The sequence below is a fragment of the Colobus angolensis genome, unplaced genomic scaffold (genome assembly GCF_000951035.1).
Source record: "Colobus angolensis palliatus isolate OR3802 unplaced genomic scaffold, Cang.pa_1.0 Scaffold286, whole genome shotgun sequence".
Classification (NCBI taxonomy): domain Eukaryota; kingdom Metazoa; phylum Chordata; class Mammalia; order Primates; family Cercopithecidae; genus Colobus; species Colobus angolensis.
In genome coordinates, this window is record NW_012116110.1 from 739,179 (window position 1) to 757,415 (window position 18,237).

General features: G+C 42.4%; 1 protein-coding gene across 1 annotated transcript in view; it reads left to right on the forward strand.

Annotated features, from left to right (window-relative positions):
- The window catches only part of TJP2 (tight junction protein 2), an 84,017-nt gene that overhangs the window by 47,661 nt on the left and 18,119 nt on the right, over nucleotides 1-18,237 (forward strand). Inside the window, exons 6-16 of the mRNA XM_011948909.1 lie at nucleotides 41-352; nucleotides 5,304-5,407; nucleotides 6,019-6,172; nucleotides 7,752-7,860; nucleotides 7,968-8,101; nucleotides 9,506-9,572; nucleotides 10,401-10,551; nucleotides 14,719-14,827; nucleotides 15,964-16,174; nucleotides 16,875-17,062; nucleotides 17,706-17,809. Coding sequence (XP_011804299.1) covers nucleotides 41-352; nucleotides 5,304-5,407; nucleotides 6,019-6,172; nucleotides 7,752-7,860; nucleotides 7,968-8,101; nucleotides 9,506-9,572; nucleotides 10,401-10,551; nucleotides 14,719-14,827; nucleotides 15,964-16,174; nucleotides 16,875-17,062; nucleotides 17,706-17,809 — 1,643 coding nt within the window. The remainder of the gene's footprint in view (nucleotides 1-40; nucleotides 353-5,303; nucleotides 5,408-6,018; nucleotides 6,173-7,751; nucleotides 7,861-7,967; nucleotides 8,102-9,505; nucleotides 9,573-10,400; nucleotides 10,552-14,718; nucleotides 14,828-15,963; nucleotides 16,175-16,874; nucleotides 17,063-17,705; nucleotides 17,810-18,237) is intronic.

The window sequence follows — 18,237 nt, forward strand, 5'->3', positions numbered from 1 at the left end:
CGGAGCCTGGAGCGGGGCCTGGACCAAGACCATGGGCGCGCCCGAGACCGCAGCCGTGGCCGGAGCCTGGAGCGGGGCCTGGACCACGACTTTGGGCCATCCCGGGACCGCGACCGCAGCCGCGGCCGGAACATTGACCAGGACTACGAGCGGGCCTATCACCAGGCCTACGATCCAGACTACGAGCGGGCCTACAGCCCGGAGTACAGGCGCGGGGCCCGCCACGACGCCCGCTCTCGGGGGCCCCGAAGCCGCAGCCGCGAGCACCCGCATTCACGCAGCCCCAGCCCTGAGCCGAGGGGGCGGCCGGGGCCCATCGGGGTCCTCCTGACGAAAAGCAGAGCGAACGAAGGTAGGCATGCTTGATGTAGGAAGAAAAGCAGTGTTGTGATAGGAATAACTAACCTTTTTCCTTTCTTTCTTCTTTTTTTCCCCGAAAGAGTTGCTCTGTCGTCCAGGCTGGAGGGCAGTGGCAGGATCTCGGCTCACTGCAACCTCCGCCTACCGAGTTCAAGCGATTCTCCTGCCTCAGCCTCCTGAGTAGCTGGGACTACAGGCGCCCACCCCCAGGCCCAGCTAATTTTGTATTTTTAGTGGAGACAGGTTTCAACATGTTGGCCAGACTGGTCTTGAACTCCTGACTTCAGGTGATCCATCCACCTCGGTCTCTCATAGTGCTGGGATTACAGGTGTGAGGAGCCATTGCGCCTGGCCAGGAATAGCTAACCTTTTTTTTTTTTTTTTGAGACGGAGTCTTGAGTCTCGCTCTGTCACGGAGGCTGGAATGCAGTGGCGTAATATGGGCTCACTGCGACTTCCACCTCCCACGTTCATGCAGTTCTCCTGCCTCAGCCTCCCTAGTAGCTGGGATTACAGGTGTGCACCACCAAACCTGGCTGAGTTTTTTATTTTTAGTAGAGATGGGGTTACACCATATTGGCTAGGCTGGTCTTGAACTCCTGACCTCAGGTGATTTGCCCACCGCAGCCTCCCAAAGTGCTGGATTGTAGGCACGAGCCACTGCACCTGGCCAGCTAACTTTTTTTTTTTTCTGAGACAGAGTCTCGCTGTGTCACTCTGGCTGGAGAGTGCAGTGGCATGATCTCGGCTTATGCAACCTCTGCCTCCCAGGTTCAAGTGATTCTCCTGCCTCAGCCTCCCAAGTAGCTGGGATTATTGGTGCCTGCCACCACGTCTGGCTAATTTTTGTATTTTCAGTAGCGAGAGGGTTTTGCCAGGTTGGCCAGGCTAGTCTCAAACTCCTGACCTCAGGTGATCTGCCCACCTCGGCCTCCCAAAGTGCTGTGATTACAGGTGTGAATCACCGCGTCTGACTGAGCTGTCTCTTGATTGCACTTAACCAGCATTGTACCCAGCATTGACCTAAATGCCTAACACCAATTAGTTCGTTTAATCCTCAGAACTACCTAATGAGGGAGGACTCTTGTATCTCCATTTTATAGGCAAGGAAACTGAGGCACAAAAGGTTCATTGACATACACAAAGTTGTGTCATCAGTGGAAGAACCAGGCTCCAGAATTTTGGCTTTAAACTAGGAGAACAGTGATTCTCAAGGCAGTGCATCATCTGGGCACCTGTTAGAAATGCGGACTCTCAGGCCCAGGCCAGCCCCACTGGATCAGAAACCATGGGATGGGGCCAGTGCAGTGGCTCACACCTGTAATCTCAGCACTGTGGGAGGCCGATGTGAGCAGATCACTTGGGGTCACGAGTTGGAGACCAGCCTGGCCAACACGATGAAACCCCATCTCTACTAAAAATGCAAAAATTAGCTGGGCGTGGTGGCGGGTGCCTGTAATCCCCACTTCTCCGGAGGCTGAGGTGGGAGAATAGCTTGAACCCTGAGGGGCAGAGTTTGCAGTAAGCAGAGATGGTACCACTGTACTCTAGCCTGGGTGACAGAGCAAGACTCTGTCTTGGGGGAAAAAAAAGAAAAAAAGAAGCCATGGGGTGGGCCCCCAGAGTCTCTGTTAATAAGCTCTCCTAGTGAACTTGCTGCATCTCAGTTGGAAAACCACAGTGGAGGACAGTACTCTGCCTAATCATTGTTGAGTTTCTGCTCTATGCAAGGGGCTATGTTGAATATTCTTTTACGTAGTCCTCACAGGAACCCTGTGTGTTAGGAGGCTTTGTTCCTGTTTTACAAGTGAGGAATACCATGATAGAGAGGGGTTTCATTTATTTATTTTTGAGATGGAGTCTCACTGTGTCACCTAGGCTGGAGTGCGGTGGCATGATCTTGGCTCACTGCAACCTCTGCCTCCTGGGCTCAAGCAATCCTCCCACCTCAACTTCCCCCACCAAGAGTAGCTAACTGGGATTACAGGTGTGCACCACTACGCCTGGCTAATTTTTTGGGTGTTTTTTGGTATACATGGGGTTTCACCATGTTGCCCAATCTAGGATCCACGTGCCTTGGTTGGGATTACAAAATGCTGGGATTACAGATGTGAGCCACTGTGCCAAGCCATACAGAGGAATTTATAGGGAATATTTATAGGTGAGGATTCTGAAACTCGGACTGGGGAAGTGACTTGCCCGTGGAAGCCAGTAAGTAAAGGTGGAGCTGGAACTCAAACTCCATCCTCTGGAAATAGGTGATTGGAAACAAGTAGGTGAGTGAGCAGGGCTTTTGAGCCTAGTGTTGAGATATGCCTAGCACTGTTTCTTGTCTTCCGACCGAAGATTCCTTGTAGCATGTAAAATCTTTAATTTCATTTTGTTCTCTTCATTGTTCTCATTCTAAGAGGAAAAAAGATAAAGAGCACCTGAGAATGCAAAGGAAAAGACTTGTGTTTTAGGTTTGGGATTTGCATTTTGATAGCCTATCAGATGAGAGGGTTTGTTTTCTTTAGTTTTTTTGTGAAGAGTTGAGTTATGTAACTAGGTGTCTATTGAAATAACTGAAGAATAATACAAAGATGTGAATAGTGAGATACCTGGAGTCCAGTCCATGAAAATAAATGGGAACGTTGAGATTGCAATATCTCCCTGAGGAGTGTGCATCTTAGTAAGTGTAAGGATCTCAGTGGTTTTTTTGTTTGTTTTTGTTTTTGTTTTTGTTTGAGACAGAGTCTCACTCTGTTGCCAGGCTAAATGTAGTGGTACGACCTTGGCTCACTGCAGCCTCCATCTCCTGGGTTCAAGCAATTCTCCTGCCTCAGCCTCCTGAGTAGCTGGGACTATAGGCACCCACCACCATGCCCGACTAATTTTTGCACTTTTAGTAGAGATGGGGTTTCACCATGTTGGCCAGACTGGTCTCAAACGATCTGCCCACCTCGGCCTCCCAAAGTGTTGGGATTACAGGTGTGAGCCACTGCACCCAGCCAGTTCCACTTTGTAAAAGAAAAATTTTTGCTACCTTTTATTAAGTTTTCACAATAATTTGGCTGTCGTTGGCTAGGGTTGTGTAAGAATTAATCTTTAAAGAAATTCGACAGTAGGTGAGACCTACATTTGAGTAAGAAAAAATATGATCCAGCTATTACATTTCATGGCACCAGTTGTCTTTCTTAGAAGCTAGTCAACTAATTTTTTTATCTTCATTTGTGAAATGCCCACATACACACCAGTATATCTATTTGCAAAATTATAATGAGTACATTTTTTAAGAGGATTGAGGAGTTGTTGAAAAATGCCAGAGAGACGTTATTACTCAAGCTTGTCTCACTCAGCCTTCTGTTCTGGGCTGTGAGGCTGTTTGACCACTAGAGGATCGCCATCCATAAAAGCAGCTTTGCCTTTCCCTTATTCCATTCTTGACTATCAGCTTCCTAAAGGACCAGGGCTGGACCACAACACTTCTAATCTTTGTGGTAAGATCTGGCTGGCAAGTTTACCATAAATCATTTAAAACTTACTTTAAAATCGACTTCATACCTTTCCTGAATTGTGGAAAGTTACTTTGTTTTGTAATTATAAGATTTTTAGTTTGAACAATGATAAAAAAATTTGTGCCTGTTTTAAAACCTGCTCTGTTGTGGTGGTTTCCTAGAATGTGAAAGTTTATTCTTAAAATAATGTATTTGTACAAGTTTATTAAGTAAAACCAGAATAGTCTAGCCTTGAAAGTATTTAAAAATATGCATACTTAGTAATTATAATGTTTTTGCTTTTGATAGCAATTCAGAGTCCATAAACCCCCAAAGCTATTTTGGTTTTAGTTAAATGCTTTATTAATTGCTTTGCCTAACTTCTTTACCCCTTTTCTTCACCCACTGAATTCCTTTCAATGCCAAACTTCATATAATCTAAAGTGCTAGATTTTTTGCAGCGCCTTCCTGTAGACAGCCTCATTGTCAGCAGGACATGCCTATTAAAGTGTGCTGAATTGTTTTTTTCTTCCCCAAATTTTATTTGAAAAGTGTTAATTTGGCCAGGCACAGTGGCTCACACCTGTAATCCCAGCACTTTGGGAGGCTGAGGTGGGTGGATCACCTGAGATCAGGAGTTCAAGGCCAGCCTGGCCTACATGGTGAAACCCTGTCTCTACTAAAATACAAAAATTAGCTGGGCGTGGTGGTGGGCACCTGTAATCCCAGCTACTTGGGAGGCTGAGGCAGTAGAATCGCTTGAACCTGGGAGGCAGAGGTTGCAGTGAGCTGAGATCATGCCCCTGCACTCCAGCCTGGGTGGCAAAGCAAGATTCTGTCTCAAAAAAAAAAAAAAGAAAAATTTTAATTTTATAGCAGATACACTTATAACCTTCACCTAGTTTTACCAATTAACATTTTGCCACACTTACTTTCTTTTTCCTCCTCCTTTTTTTTCTTTCCTTCTGCTCCATTACCCTCCCTGTATCTCTCTCAGTGGGTTTTTTGGTACTATTTAAGTAAGTTGCAGGCAACTCACTATTACCCGTAAAGATTTCAGAGGTATCTTCCAAGGATAAGAACATTCTCCTACATCAGTCACCGTAATACCATCATCACACTTAAGAAAATTAGCATTAGTATCCATTTCATATATTATAGTTCATTTCAAATTGCTCCAAATGATGTAACTCATTCTCCTCCCACCCTCCACTGGATCAGGGAGACCTATGATCGTTCATGCATTGCGTTTGGTTTTTATGTGTCTTTTAATCTAGAACAGTTTCTCTGCCTTTTTTGTTTTTTATGGCATTGACTTTTTTGAAGAGTTCAGGCCAGTCATCTTACAGAATTTCCCATATACAAAATTAACTTTTTAATATATATTTTAAAATAGTCCTATAAACCAGACTAAGTTTTCTGAACAAGTTGATGACATACATGTATGTTTATGTGTTTATCTCTTAGAGTATGGTCTCCGGCTTGGGAGTCAGATCTTCATAAAGGAAATGACCAGAACGGGTCTGGCAACTAAAGATGGCAACCTTCACGAAGGAGACATAATTCTCAAGGTGGGTAGATGAGGGCAGAGAACAGTAGTGTGCATACTGCTGTTCATAGCCTGCATGTCCGCATTCAGCACCAACACAGTGAGACTTAGATGCAGTGAGAGTCAGTGTTGACAGAGGTGGCAAGAGCAGCATAATGAGATGATTTTTATCAGAAAAACCAGACATCGAGGGTTGTAACAGTTTAATGTCAGTTTAGAAAACAAAAACAAAAAACTCCATGAATATTTTCTTCTTTCCCGTTTAAAGTTTAGGTCCCTATTCCTTAAACTAAGGAAAGATGAGAAGGAAAGTTGGTGGTGTATGAATGTTGAATATTTAATAGGTCTTGTAAACCTCTCCAGTCAGGAAACACGTTCCAGTAGTAAACCAAACCATTGTCTTGAGCTTGGAAGTTAAATAAATTAGCAGAGTAACTTACACCTGTATTTGGGATCCAGGCATGCAGGGTTATATTTAATTTAAAGGACAATTCATTTTTATTGAGTCATCCTAAAGCCAATATCTGTTTGAATATCTGAGCAAAGCCTTTACATTTTTAAAAGGGGAAAATACGAATTTTCTACTGTGAATAATTTTATTGCATTTAACATTACCATTCTTTATAAACACAGATCAATGGGACTGTAACTGAGAACATGTCTTTAACGGATGCTCGAAAATTGATAGAAAAGTCAAGAGGAAAACTACAGCTAGTGGTGTTGAGAGACAGCCAGCAGACCCTCATCAACATCCCATCATTAAATGACAGTGACTCAGAAATAGAAGGTAAAGGAAGAGGAGGCTGTGAGCTTGGATAGAAGTGAGGAGGGCCGTTGCTTCCCCATTCTTCTATTTAGTGTAGCTGTCCAGCTGGAAGTTAAATTTCCAAGGAAAACCCCCTTGAAACCTTAATCCCCAAAGGTCACTGTTTGGTTGTAATTTGCTTATTAAAGTGCCTATTGAAATTAGGTTTCCAATACAAAATTCTGGTACACTTGCAAACTCTCAGAGAACTATTAATTAGGCAATTGAAAGCAAAATGTGTCAGTAAAAAAATGTGTATTTGAGTGGTTCAAAGAGCTAACCATATCATGTATATATTTGCTGGTTGCTCATTTTTTTTTTTTTTTTTTGAGACAGAGTTGCACAGGCTGGAGTCCAGTGGTACAATCTTGGCTCACTGCAACCTCTGCCTCCAGGGGTTCAAGTGATTATCTGTCTCAGCCTCCTGAGTAGCTGGGATTACAGGTCGCCTGCCACCATGCCTGGCTAATTTTTGTGTTTTTGTGTTTTTAGTAGAGATGGGGTTTCGCCATGTTGGCAAGGCTGGTCTCAAACTCCTGACCTCGTGACCCTTCTTGTCCTCCCAAAGTGCTGGAATTACAGGGGTGAGCCACCAGGCCCAGCCTTAATTGCTCATTCTTTAAAAGTGGCGATTAGTATTTCTAATAGAGAAGACAATTTGGAGAATAGCTAAGACAAGTAGATGCTAAAAAAGAATCAAAATGGCTAATATTGTGGCATTCATTAGTTAGCAGTCTCCATCACCTCTTCCCTTTTAAAGAGCTATATTCATTATGTGAATATGAATTATACATAGGATAACATTTTAACCTTGTAAAAATTGCCGATAGAAATAATCACAATATATCCCATTGAACCATCTACTGTTGCTTTTATGCAGAGAAGTTTAGAAAATATTAAGTTACCAAGTTGTAAAGCAGGCTTTTGTTGATTTTTTTTTAAGGAATTTCTTTATAAAACCTTAAAACTTAATTCAGTTTCCAGTGTATCAGAAGTTGTTGATCACTGTTATGGATGCAGTGCAGGAAAACAAAAGGAACATGAGAAATAATGCCAGCATGTTAAGGGGTTTGCATTTCTTTCCTTGCTACTCAGTATGTGGTCTTCATCCCCCAACCCCTGACCCCAGTAGCATCTGCATAATCAGGGAACTTGATAGAATTGTAGAATCTCAGTCTCCCCTCAACGGCCCCACGACAACTGTGTCCTAACAAGATTTGCCTGCACCTTAAAGTTGGAGAAGCACTCCAACTTTGAAGAATTAGTATATACATCTATGATCCAATAATAGAATTTTGACTCTTCTGTAGCAGCTTTGATAGAAAATGAGACAAAAGAGAAATACACAATTCTAAATTTGCCTTCCCCTTTATTAATTAATGCCTTTCCCTTAAAACGAGCAAGTTTTTCTCCAGGGGAGGACTATTAGACTAATAGCACATTTCCTGCCTACCTCCCTTCCATTTCCTGTGTTTCCTACCCAGAGAATAGTGCAATTTCTCTGGGTAGGAGAATGTTTTAAATATTTTATTTAAAAGTCTTTTCTTATTTTTGAAACTAGATATCTCAGAAATAGAGTCAAACCGATCATTTTCTCCAGAGGAGAGACGTCAGCAGTATTCTGATTATGATTATCATTCCTCAAGTGAGAAGCTGAAGGAAAGGCCAAGGTAAGATGACATGCATTTTCCCTTGTACATGTCGTTGTGAATATGCACACGTATGTATTTATGAAACTGTTATCTCTTGAGACATTAACATATGACATGTGCTTCAGTTCCAGAGAGGACACGCCGAGCAGATTGTCCAGGATGGGTGCAACACCCACTCCCTTTAAGTCTACAGGGGATATTGCAGGCACAGTTGTCCCAGAGACCAACAAGGAACCCAGATACCAAGAGGACCCCCCAGGTAAGCCTTTAAGACCACTCAGTTTCAACAGTTGTGTTCAGAAGTATGTGCTCACACAGCCATAACAAAGAGTGAAATCATGTCCTTTGCAGCCACGTGGATGTAGCTGGAGGCCGTTATCCTAAGCTAATTAACATGGGAACAGAAAACCACATAGCACATGTTCTCACTTTTAAGTGGGAGCTAAACATTGGGTACAAATGGACATAAAGGTGGAAATAACAGAAACTGGGGACTACTAGGGGGAAAACTACTAAAGGAGGAGATGGAAAGGGTTGAAAAACTATTAGGTACCATGCTCACACCTTGGTGGCAGGATCAGTTGTACCCCAAACCTCAGCATCATGCAGTATACCCATGTAACAGACCTGCATGTGCAACCCCTGAACCTAAAATAAAAGCTGAAATTATACATATATATGTATACGTACATGTATGTGTGTATATATGTATGCATATACACGTATATATGTGTATGTATACAGATATGTATGTACATGTATATGTGTATATATAAATAAGAGTGTACTTAATTCCAGAGGGTGGCTGAAAGGGAAGAGAGAAATAAAAAATTATATATGGAAGAGGCCTTCCTTTCTCTCCCTCTTTTGACATTGACAAAGTATAAAATAATAGCCTTGTCTGAATGCCATTAGAATTGGTCACACTTTGTCATATTTGATGAGTTAAGGTCATTGTTTTCTCCCATCCTCGATCTTGACCTCTTCCCCCAACCCTTCCCCACCACCCTACAATTATCATCATAATTTTATATTCACAAATATTTAAGGGGAAACAGTATCATTATTACATGTTTTTTAAGTTATTAAAAATTCTATGTTCTGTTTTTTTTTTTTTTTTTTTGAGATGGAGTCTCGCTCTGTTGCCCAGGCTGGAGTGCAGTGGCCAGATCTCAGCTCACTGCAAGCTCCGCCTCCCGGGTTTACGCCATTCTCCTGCCTCAGCCTCCCGAGTAGCTGGGACTACAGGCGCCCGCCACCTCGCCCAGCTAGGTTTTTTTTTGTATTTTTTAGTAGAGATGGCGTTTCACCGTGTTAGCCAGGATGGTCTCCATCTCCTGACCTCGTGATCTGCCCATCTCGGCCTCCCAAAGTGCTGGGATTACAGGCTTGAGCCACCGCACCCGGCCAAAAATTCTATGTTCTTATACATGTGATCGTACACCTTGCATTTTAGAGGTTCATTTTGTATCTCTTGTATTTTGAGAAACCATTGGAACCTGCTAATGCTTCAGAGTTAAACTGTACCTTAGCGACTTTTTGTTCATGATAACATATGTGTGGCATAGACTTACATTTTTTTTGTGGATTTTGTGATTTTTCTATTTAGAAACGCACTCTTGTTAGTCCAGATTGGTAACAATAGGTATTTCTTAACCCACAGCTCCTCAACCAAAAGCAGCCCCAAGAACTTTTCTTCGTCCTAGTCCTGAAGATGAAGCAATATATGGGTATGTATTTCAGTCTCTCTTTGTTTTCCCTTCTTCCTTACAGCTCTTTCTCGGTAACTGAAATCCAGAAGAGTGGTGGTTTTTGCCTAGATGGTGATTTTGTACATTATCAGCCACCTTTAACCAACCCCCACTGGTAGTGCTTCTGAGAAAGAGGAATCATTTGTAGGAACAGCAAAATGTGGAAGTGGGTGAACTTTGTGATGTTAATGTTGTCTGTTTGTCTACCTATTTGGCTACCTTTCCAGAGTGTTACTCTGAATATTTGTGTTTGTCAGATAAATTCACTCCCAAATAGGTGAAGTACTGCTAAACTACGGTGCCCCGTGGTGACTACAATAATGTGATGGACCCGGTGTCCGTCCGTGTCGGGGAGGGAGGAGTGCTGCTGCGCTCTGCCCTTGATAATCAGAACCCCTAGTTCAGCAGGGTTCAAGGGCAGCAGCCCCCTGCATTAGGATACTGCTTCTTTGTACCCAGACTGTGTCTTTATTTGACAAGAATGCAGTGCAAGCAGACCTTTCTTTGGAAGAATTTTAGCCCTAACTCTGCCCTTTATTTGCTTTCTCATCTTGACTGCGTTGCCATAAAGATTAATATATATAATTCTATGTCTTCACTAGTAACAGTGACCTACTGATACTCATCTCATGGTCCCAAGAAAGATAAAATTGTAGGATATATGAGATATATGAGAAAAATGAGAGGTCTTTGTAAACTATAAATCACTGTATAGCTAGAAGAAATTAAATCTCTCATTTACTAATGCTGTTCTCCCTTTTAAAAAATATCTCCCATCTTTCCTTTCTGAAATGGAACCTATTGCAGCCCTAATACCAAAATGGTAAGGTTCAAGAAGGGAGACAGCGTGGGCCTCCGGTTGGCTGGTGGCAATGATGTCGGGATATTTGTTGCTGGCATTCAAGAGGGGACCTCGGCAGAGCAGGAGGGCCTTCAAGAAGGAGACCAAATTCTGAAGGTAAGAATGGTCCAGCTCTGTTTCTAGAAGTTACTTGTAAGGAGTGTGCTTTTCTGGGTGTTCTTTCTGTAAGGGAAGAGAAAGTGTTTCAGCTGGTGAAATAGAGCAGCTGCGAGTTTGTTGATGCCCAGCGTTGAAGTCTCTGTATTCCTCAAATGGGTCCTGTTGGTCTTGGAACCCAGAACTCATCCACGTATCCATGAGAACTGATAGTGTTTCAGTTCTTGCCAAGATTTTGTTAGTCTGATTAATGTGAAAACATTGAGACTCTAAGTAAGCACTTACAGGAAAGATTTTTCAAAAAGATCTTTCTGATTTTTGCTTTTCTCACTGTGTTCCCCCTGACTGCCATCTTTCTTAAGGCAGTGTCCTGTAATTGAACAAAGGTGAGTGTTGGCGTCAGACTGGGTGATTTGAATTTCGTTCCAGCCTCTTATTAGTTCTGTGACCCTGGTTCACCCTGAGACTCGGGTTTCTGTATCTGTTTAATGGGAATGAGAATACCTGCCTTGCAGGGACCCTGGGAAGATTAGACCAGGTAACACTTACAAGGCACCTAGCAGAGTTCCCTGGCACCAAATAGGAAGATCAGTGTCCATTCTTTTTTCTTATTGGAAGATAACAAATAGCTGCTACTCAATGTTATTTACATCTAAAATTGTTCAGGAAAGGGAATTCCTGGTTAATCAAATATTGATACTTTTAAAGTTACTATGTGTTAGTATAATCTATTAAAGAATTAAAAAATAACTCGACATGTGTGTGTGTGTGTGTGTGTGTGTGTGTATAGCATTCTTTGTTGACTTCAGAATAAATTTCAAGAACATCAAGTATCTACTTACAATAAAAATATAGAATACTAGGGAACTGTCTCTTTTTGACAGTCTCTCTCTGTCACCCGGGCTGGCGTGCAGTGGTGCTATCTCAGATCACTGCAACCTCCGCCTCCTGGGTTCAATCAATTCCTAGTCCTTAGCCTCCCCAGTAGCTGGGATTACAGGTGCCCTCTTAATTTTTGTCTTTTTAGTAGAGACGGGGTTTCACCATGTTGCCCAGGCTGGTCTTGAGCTCCTGAGCTCAAGCAATCCACCCGCCTCGGCCTCCCAAAGTGCTGGGATTACAGGCATGAGCCACCATGCTCGGTTGTTAACTGCATTCATTGGAAATTTCTTTCTGCTTCTGTAAACTTGCAGTTCATATATATGAGGTTTTTTTTTTCTTGTTAATGTTAGTAAAAAGTCCATATGTAGTAACCTAAGGGGTTTGGTAGGGGCTTCTAGGCTCCGAGGAGAGGGGAGAAAAAAGTTCTAGAATTCTCAAGGAAGCAGGCAGCAAAGTACAAAAGCAGGCGGCCCCCTTCCTTCTTGGCCCCATTGCAGTAGTTTGGATTTCATTTGTGGAGCAGATGAAGGGCAAACCTTGATCGTGAGCTTTGCAAAAGCTTTCCAGTGAAATTCTAGACCCTCCTTGGCCCTGGTCAGGATCCTAGAAGACTGTACCTGCACGAACCTCATGGCACCGCATGATCCTAAGAAACACCACTCACCAAATGTTACTGATGAAAACTCATCTGAGTGCCAGCTCATACCAGTTTACTCTTTGCATATATGCTAATGAAGAAAAAAGGCATTTTTTTCTAACTAGTGTGAGGCCATAGGATGATAGCTAGAAATTTGGAGCTTTTGGTCATTAAGGTTCAAGGATAAAATATTTTTGTATGTTCAGGGGTTGGGAGATTTTCTAAATTTCCGCGAAGAAAAGTAGTGAATTCACCTAGAGGCTTGGCAGTCAGACCTCTCTGTAAGTTGTTGTTAGTTGGGGAGAGTCGCTTCCATGGATAAAAAGTCATGGTATCAGCATTTTTACTTAAGGTGTTTATTTCTTGTTATCACCCTGGCAACATGGAAGGAACTCTGGGAACTGGCTTCTTTTGCAGTCATCCCATGTGGAGGTCAGGCAATAGGTGGTCCTCGTTTCTTGGGTGCGAATAAATTTTCTGTTGACTACAAAAGAAACTTTCAGTTCTAGAAAGGGGTGAAAAAGATTGAGTTTGCCTACAAGGACAGAGAAGCTGCTGAACAATACTAAGCTGTGGCTGATACAGGATCCTCTTCAGGCTCACAGCAGACGTGGCTAGACCCTGTAGACTACTAAACAGCTAATCAAAGAGGATATTTATTGGAAAGGACTGTTCAATGTAACCTTCAAGTAGAAAAGTGCTGCCCTAGCCTTTTTCTACTTTAATTTGTTTCAGTGCCCCTTTTCATGGCCAAATTGAATATATAAAGTGAGCCTTATACACATGCTAATCACTTTCTTCTGCTGTGGGGTTTTAAGTGCGGCTCTTTGTTTTGCAAAGGTGACAGCTTGACGTGTGGAATGAAGGCATGAGCAGGATATGTATGTTCCTTATCAATAATGAAGATACTTGTGCTTTTGCTTATTCCTGCTTGGCTTAACTGCTCTTTCCTTGTTGTTTATCTGATAGCGTTGTCATTTCTCTTTCAGAAACTTTTATGGGATGGAAAAGAGAAAAAAGACTTCTAAGTTTGGTTATTAACCATGTAGATTTTTCAAATGTAGCTACCATGTGTGCTTTAATTTTGACCATTATAGTTTTTGGCTATCGAAGACTGTGATCGAGCCTGATCTAAGATCAATCTCTTGTGGCCAGAGAGATGGACTGAAGGACTCCCAAGGTCCTCCTCCAGCCTTGTGGCCTTGTCTTATTTAAATAAATAAATATAAACATATATAGTACATGTAAAAATATACATATGGCTGTATGTAGATACAGATGTAGATAAACAAATGGCACAAGAAAGAATACCAAAATGGGATGATCCCTAATTGGGGGACAGAGACGAGCCTTAAATACTAAATACTGTTTCAAAGGAAAAATTAACTCGATTGCTTTAGCACATCACTTTATTTTAAAAGCACCAAATTAGTTTTAATCTAATGCCAGCTTTCACTTACTCATAGATTTTGGCCTTAATTAAAGCCCACCCAACTAAGGATAAGTTTCTTCTTTAATGAAGCATTACTCTTATGATTAAAAGGATTCTGTAATTGTCAATGACTGAAGAAAGTATTTCATAGGAATTTTATATCTTTATTTCTACAAAATATTATTAACATCAGATACTTTAATATGATTTTCGTATTTTACTTATTTATAATTATGTTTTAAAATAGGCCTAAAGATAATAGAACTATGGGCCGGGCATGGTGGCTCACGCATGTAATGCCAGCACTTTGGAGGCCAAGGTGGGCAGATCACCTGAGGTCAAGAGTTCGAGACCAGCCTGGCCAACATGGTGAAACCTCGTCTCTACTAAAAATACAAAAAAAAAATTAGCTGGGTGTGGTGGCACATGCCTGTAGTCCCAGCTACTCCGGGAGACTGAGGCAGAAGAATTGCTTGAACCCAGAAAGCAGAAGTTGCAGTGAGCCAAAGATCGTGCCATTGCACTCCAGCCTGGGCAACAGAGGGAGACTCCATCTCAAAAAAAAAAAAAAAAAAAAAAGATGTAGCACTATGATTTCAAAATGTCTTGTTCTTTGTGCTGCATTTCAATTTTACTTGCTTTCTAACTATAAGGCTGTTGCTCTTTAATTTGATAAATACCTTTCAATTTTATAAACACATGTTAAACACTTTTAGGTGATAGAAGCTATAGGAGAAGGGTGGAATTGGTCAGAGTCTTTATTTGCACACTTTTATTTGAACCAGTTTAAAATTAGCGTGAATGCTGGGCCAGCATACTCATTTGCCACAGACCCCAACACTCCCTATTGCATTATAGTTATCTGTTTCATACTTGTGTATTACCTTCTTGGCCACCTCTATGAGAGACTCACAGAAGGGACATGGATAGAAACAACCACAAGAAATTCTAATCTGATCTAGTGACAGATCCTTGCTTCAATGGCTTCTCTCTAAGGTGCGGTTGGCAGTGTGGGGAGGCCAGAAAGTATAGTGCCCAGGCCCATAGCAAGGTGCTGGGTGGGAGGGCTTGAATAGTGACATTAAGGACTCATTTACATGTTGGCTTTGTTCTGAGCAGGCCCTGATGAAAACAAACAAAAGGCTCAGTGGCACCTTACTATAAACTTCTCCATTTTTTCTTTTTTTTTTCTCTTTCTATTTTTCCTCCCTAATAGGTGAACACACAGGATTTCAGAGGACTAGTGCGGGAAGATGCCGTTCTCTACCTGTTAGAAATCCCTAAAGGTGAAATGGTGACCATTTTAGCTCAGAGCCGAGCCGATGGTGAGCAAGTTTGGTCATTTAGTTTAGTTGGGGTTGGGGGTGGGGAGTGGGAAGGATGAGAGAGGTGTCTTGCTACCAGAATAGGCAAATCTGGGTAATAAAAAATTGAGATGGATCTCAACACCTAATCCTTGGGTCCTAGGTGTGTGAAGAAAATCTGGGTGCCATTTAACTTTTCCATAAAAATGTTTTCTATGCATGCACCGAAATAATTTTACTAGTTGTGTCAATTTGGAATAAAATTGCCTTCCTGAACAGCCTTACATTCTGGCTGGAGTTATTAGTGAGTTTACATATGACAGGTGCAAAGGCCATGGCTGCTGGCTGGTGCCCCTGTTACCCCTGGCCAGTCTGACAAGTTGTTTCGCCTTTCCAGGCCTTGTTCCCATCTGTGAAGTGAGGGTTGAGAGTATCTTCCTTGTCTGCTTCAGAGTTTGATTGGCAACTGTGTTAATCAAGTTCTCCAGAGAAACAGAACCGATAGGAGATATTGGAATCAATAGGAGAGAAAGAGGTTTATTGTAAAGAATTGGTTCACATAATTATGGAGACTGGCAAGTGCCAAGATCTGCAGTGAAAATGGGCAAGGTAGAGACTCAGGAGAGCCAGTGATTTAGCTCTAGTCTCAGTCTGAAGGGCTGAGAACCCGGAGAGCCAATGGTGTAGTTCCAGTACAAAGGCAGGGCAAAGAGCTGATGTCGCCTTTTGAAGGCCATCAGGCAGGAAGAGTAGTTTCCTCTTAATTGAGAAGGGGTCTGATTTTCATTCGCTTCAGACCCTCAACTGATTGGATGAGGCCCACCTGCATTGGGGAGGGCGATCTTCTTTGCTCAGTCTACCCATTTATACGTGACTCTCATTCAGAAACACCGTCAGAGAAAGACCTAGAATAAAGTCTGACCAAATACCTGGTCATTTCATGGCCCGGTCAAGTTGAGATAAAAATAACCATTGTAGCAAGCTGTGAAGCTGGTAATTTGTCCTTGTTCTTGTTGGAGCTGTGATCCCCATAGGACTTGTGCACTGAATGGAAGGAAGGTAAAGGGGAGATCAGAGATGGGAGAAGCTGTGTTGAGTGTCTAATACTTTTAACTTGTACTAAGCTGAATGCAACAAACAATGCTTTTGTCTTTCAGTGTATAGAGACATCCTGGCTTGTGGCAGAGGGGATTCATTTTTTATAAGAAGCCACTTTGAATGTGAGAAGGAAACTCCACAGAGCCTGGCCTTCACCAGGGGGGAGGTCTTCCGAGTGGTAGACACACTGTATGACGGCAAACTGGGCCACTGGCTGGCTGTGAGGATTGGGAACGAGTTGGAGAAAGGCTTAATCCCCAACAAGAGCAGGTAACAGAGATTGCATTCTCACACACCCCTTTTAATCCTTCCCCCTGCAGAAAACTACAGGCCCCCTCCCCGCAAAAGAAACCCCACATGAGTTCATTACGTGTCATCATCTATTTCTTGTTTATGGAGAGTGGCGTGAATTGTAAATAGCCACCAGCTGGTTTGTTGTGAGTAAATTTAGCATCATGTGGTTGGTTGTTGCATGTGGCTGTTTGAATAACTTCCTAAAGAGCGTCTACTGCCTTGTACCGTGTACAAGAGAGATACTGAATGGCCATAGCATGCCAGCACACCGCTTAGAGACAAGGTACCCTTATCTGGTGTCCCGTCTCCATCCTTGGAGAGGCTTATACACCCCAGTGAACACTTGGTGTTTGGCTGACAACGCAGGAACTTAGGAAAGAGGCCTGTATTTGAGCAGGAGTTCCAGGTGTGTGTACTGTGTACCGGCATATCAGAATGAGCCAGATTTCACATGTTTATGGCTGAGCCATTTCTGGTAGATTTCATAGAGACCCAGCCTTTTTCTGCTCCCATTTGTAAGTGAAGGTCCCCACATTTCCCACCCTCTGAAACTTCTTCATTGTCAAGCGGAATTTTCTCTGAGCTCAGAAGTAAAATCGATTGGATTTGATTAATGAAATGTATGTTTGCTGCGTTTTCTGGCTTTAGAGATTTACTTCCCATGGTTTCTTCTCAGAGCTGAACAAATGGCCAGTGTTCAGAATGCCCAGAGAGACAATGCTGGGGACAGGGCAGATTTCTGGAGAATGCGTGGCCAGAGGTCTGGGGTGAAGAAGAACCTGAGGAAAAGTCGGGAAGACCTTACAGCCGTTGTGTCTGTCAGCACCAAATTCCCGGCTTATGAGAGGGTTTTGCTGCGAGAAGGTGAGGAAGTAACATGGGGCCTGGAAATGATCTGACTGGGCTCTGAGCCTGTTCACCTTCATATTCAGGCTTATTTCTGCAACCTAAAAAATGTTTTAATACCACTGTTCAAAAATTTCCATATATTGGTTGGACACTGTACCTTACGCCTGTAATCCTAGCACTTTGGGAGGCCATGGTGGGAGGATCGCTGGAACTCAGAAGTTCAAGACTAGCCTGGGCAATATAGTGAGACCTCATATCTGCAAAAAATGAAAAAAGTTTCCATATATTATCAGTGGCAAAGTTTGTGTTTAAAAATGGTGAGGAGCTAGGCGGTGTAGTCCCAGCTACTCAGGAAGCTTGAGGTAGGAGGATCGCTTGAGCCTAGGAGTTTGAGTTTAGTCTGGGCAGCATAGTGAGATCTTGTCTCTTAAAAAAATATATATCTAGGTTAGTATGTGGTTGAATGAAAAGAAAAAAATTGTTTTAAATGGTGAGGATAGTGAAGGCATATTCTTCAGAACAGAGCCAAGCTGAGTTGGGGGTGGTAGAAACCACAGTTTCTCTCATTTAGTTATGTTATCAAAAGCCCATATAATACTTGTACTGCTTAACAGCTAGGCAAGTGTGTATGCTTTAACGGCCTTTCTTGTCATTTCAGCTGGTTTCAAGAGACCTGTGGTCTTATTCGGCCCCATAGCTGATATAGCAATGGAAAAATTGGCAAATGAGTTACCTGACTGGTTTCAAACTGCTAGTAAGTCTGTCAGTGTTTTTTTTTTTTTCTCTCCTATATTTTTATTTTGAAAAATTTCTAACAGAGGAGTTGGAAGAATCGTGAACACCCACGTACCCTTCACCTGGAATCACCAGTTGCTAACATTTTTCATGCACTTTCTCTCACCCACTCCTTGCACCATAGACACACACACACAAACTCTTTCATATATTTCTACAGAATCATTTATAACACTTTATCCCGGAATACTTGTGTGAATCTCCTAGGAACAAGGACTTTCTCCCACATAACTGCAATACCATTATCACAGCCAAGAAAGGTAACATTGATACAGTGTAATTTCGTATATAGTCCATTTTCCACATTTTCATCCTGGTTATGTGCTTCAAAGCTTTTTTTTTTTTTTTTTTTTTTTTTTTGGAATGGTAAACGAGGGAGCAGACTGTTTATTCCA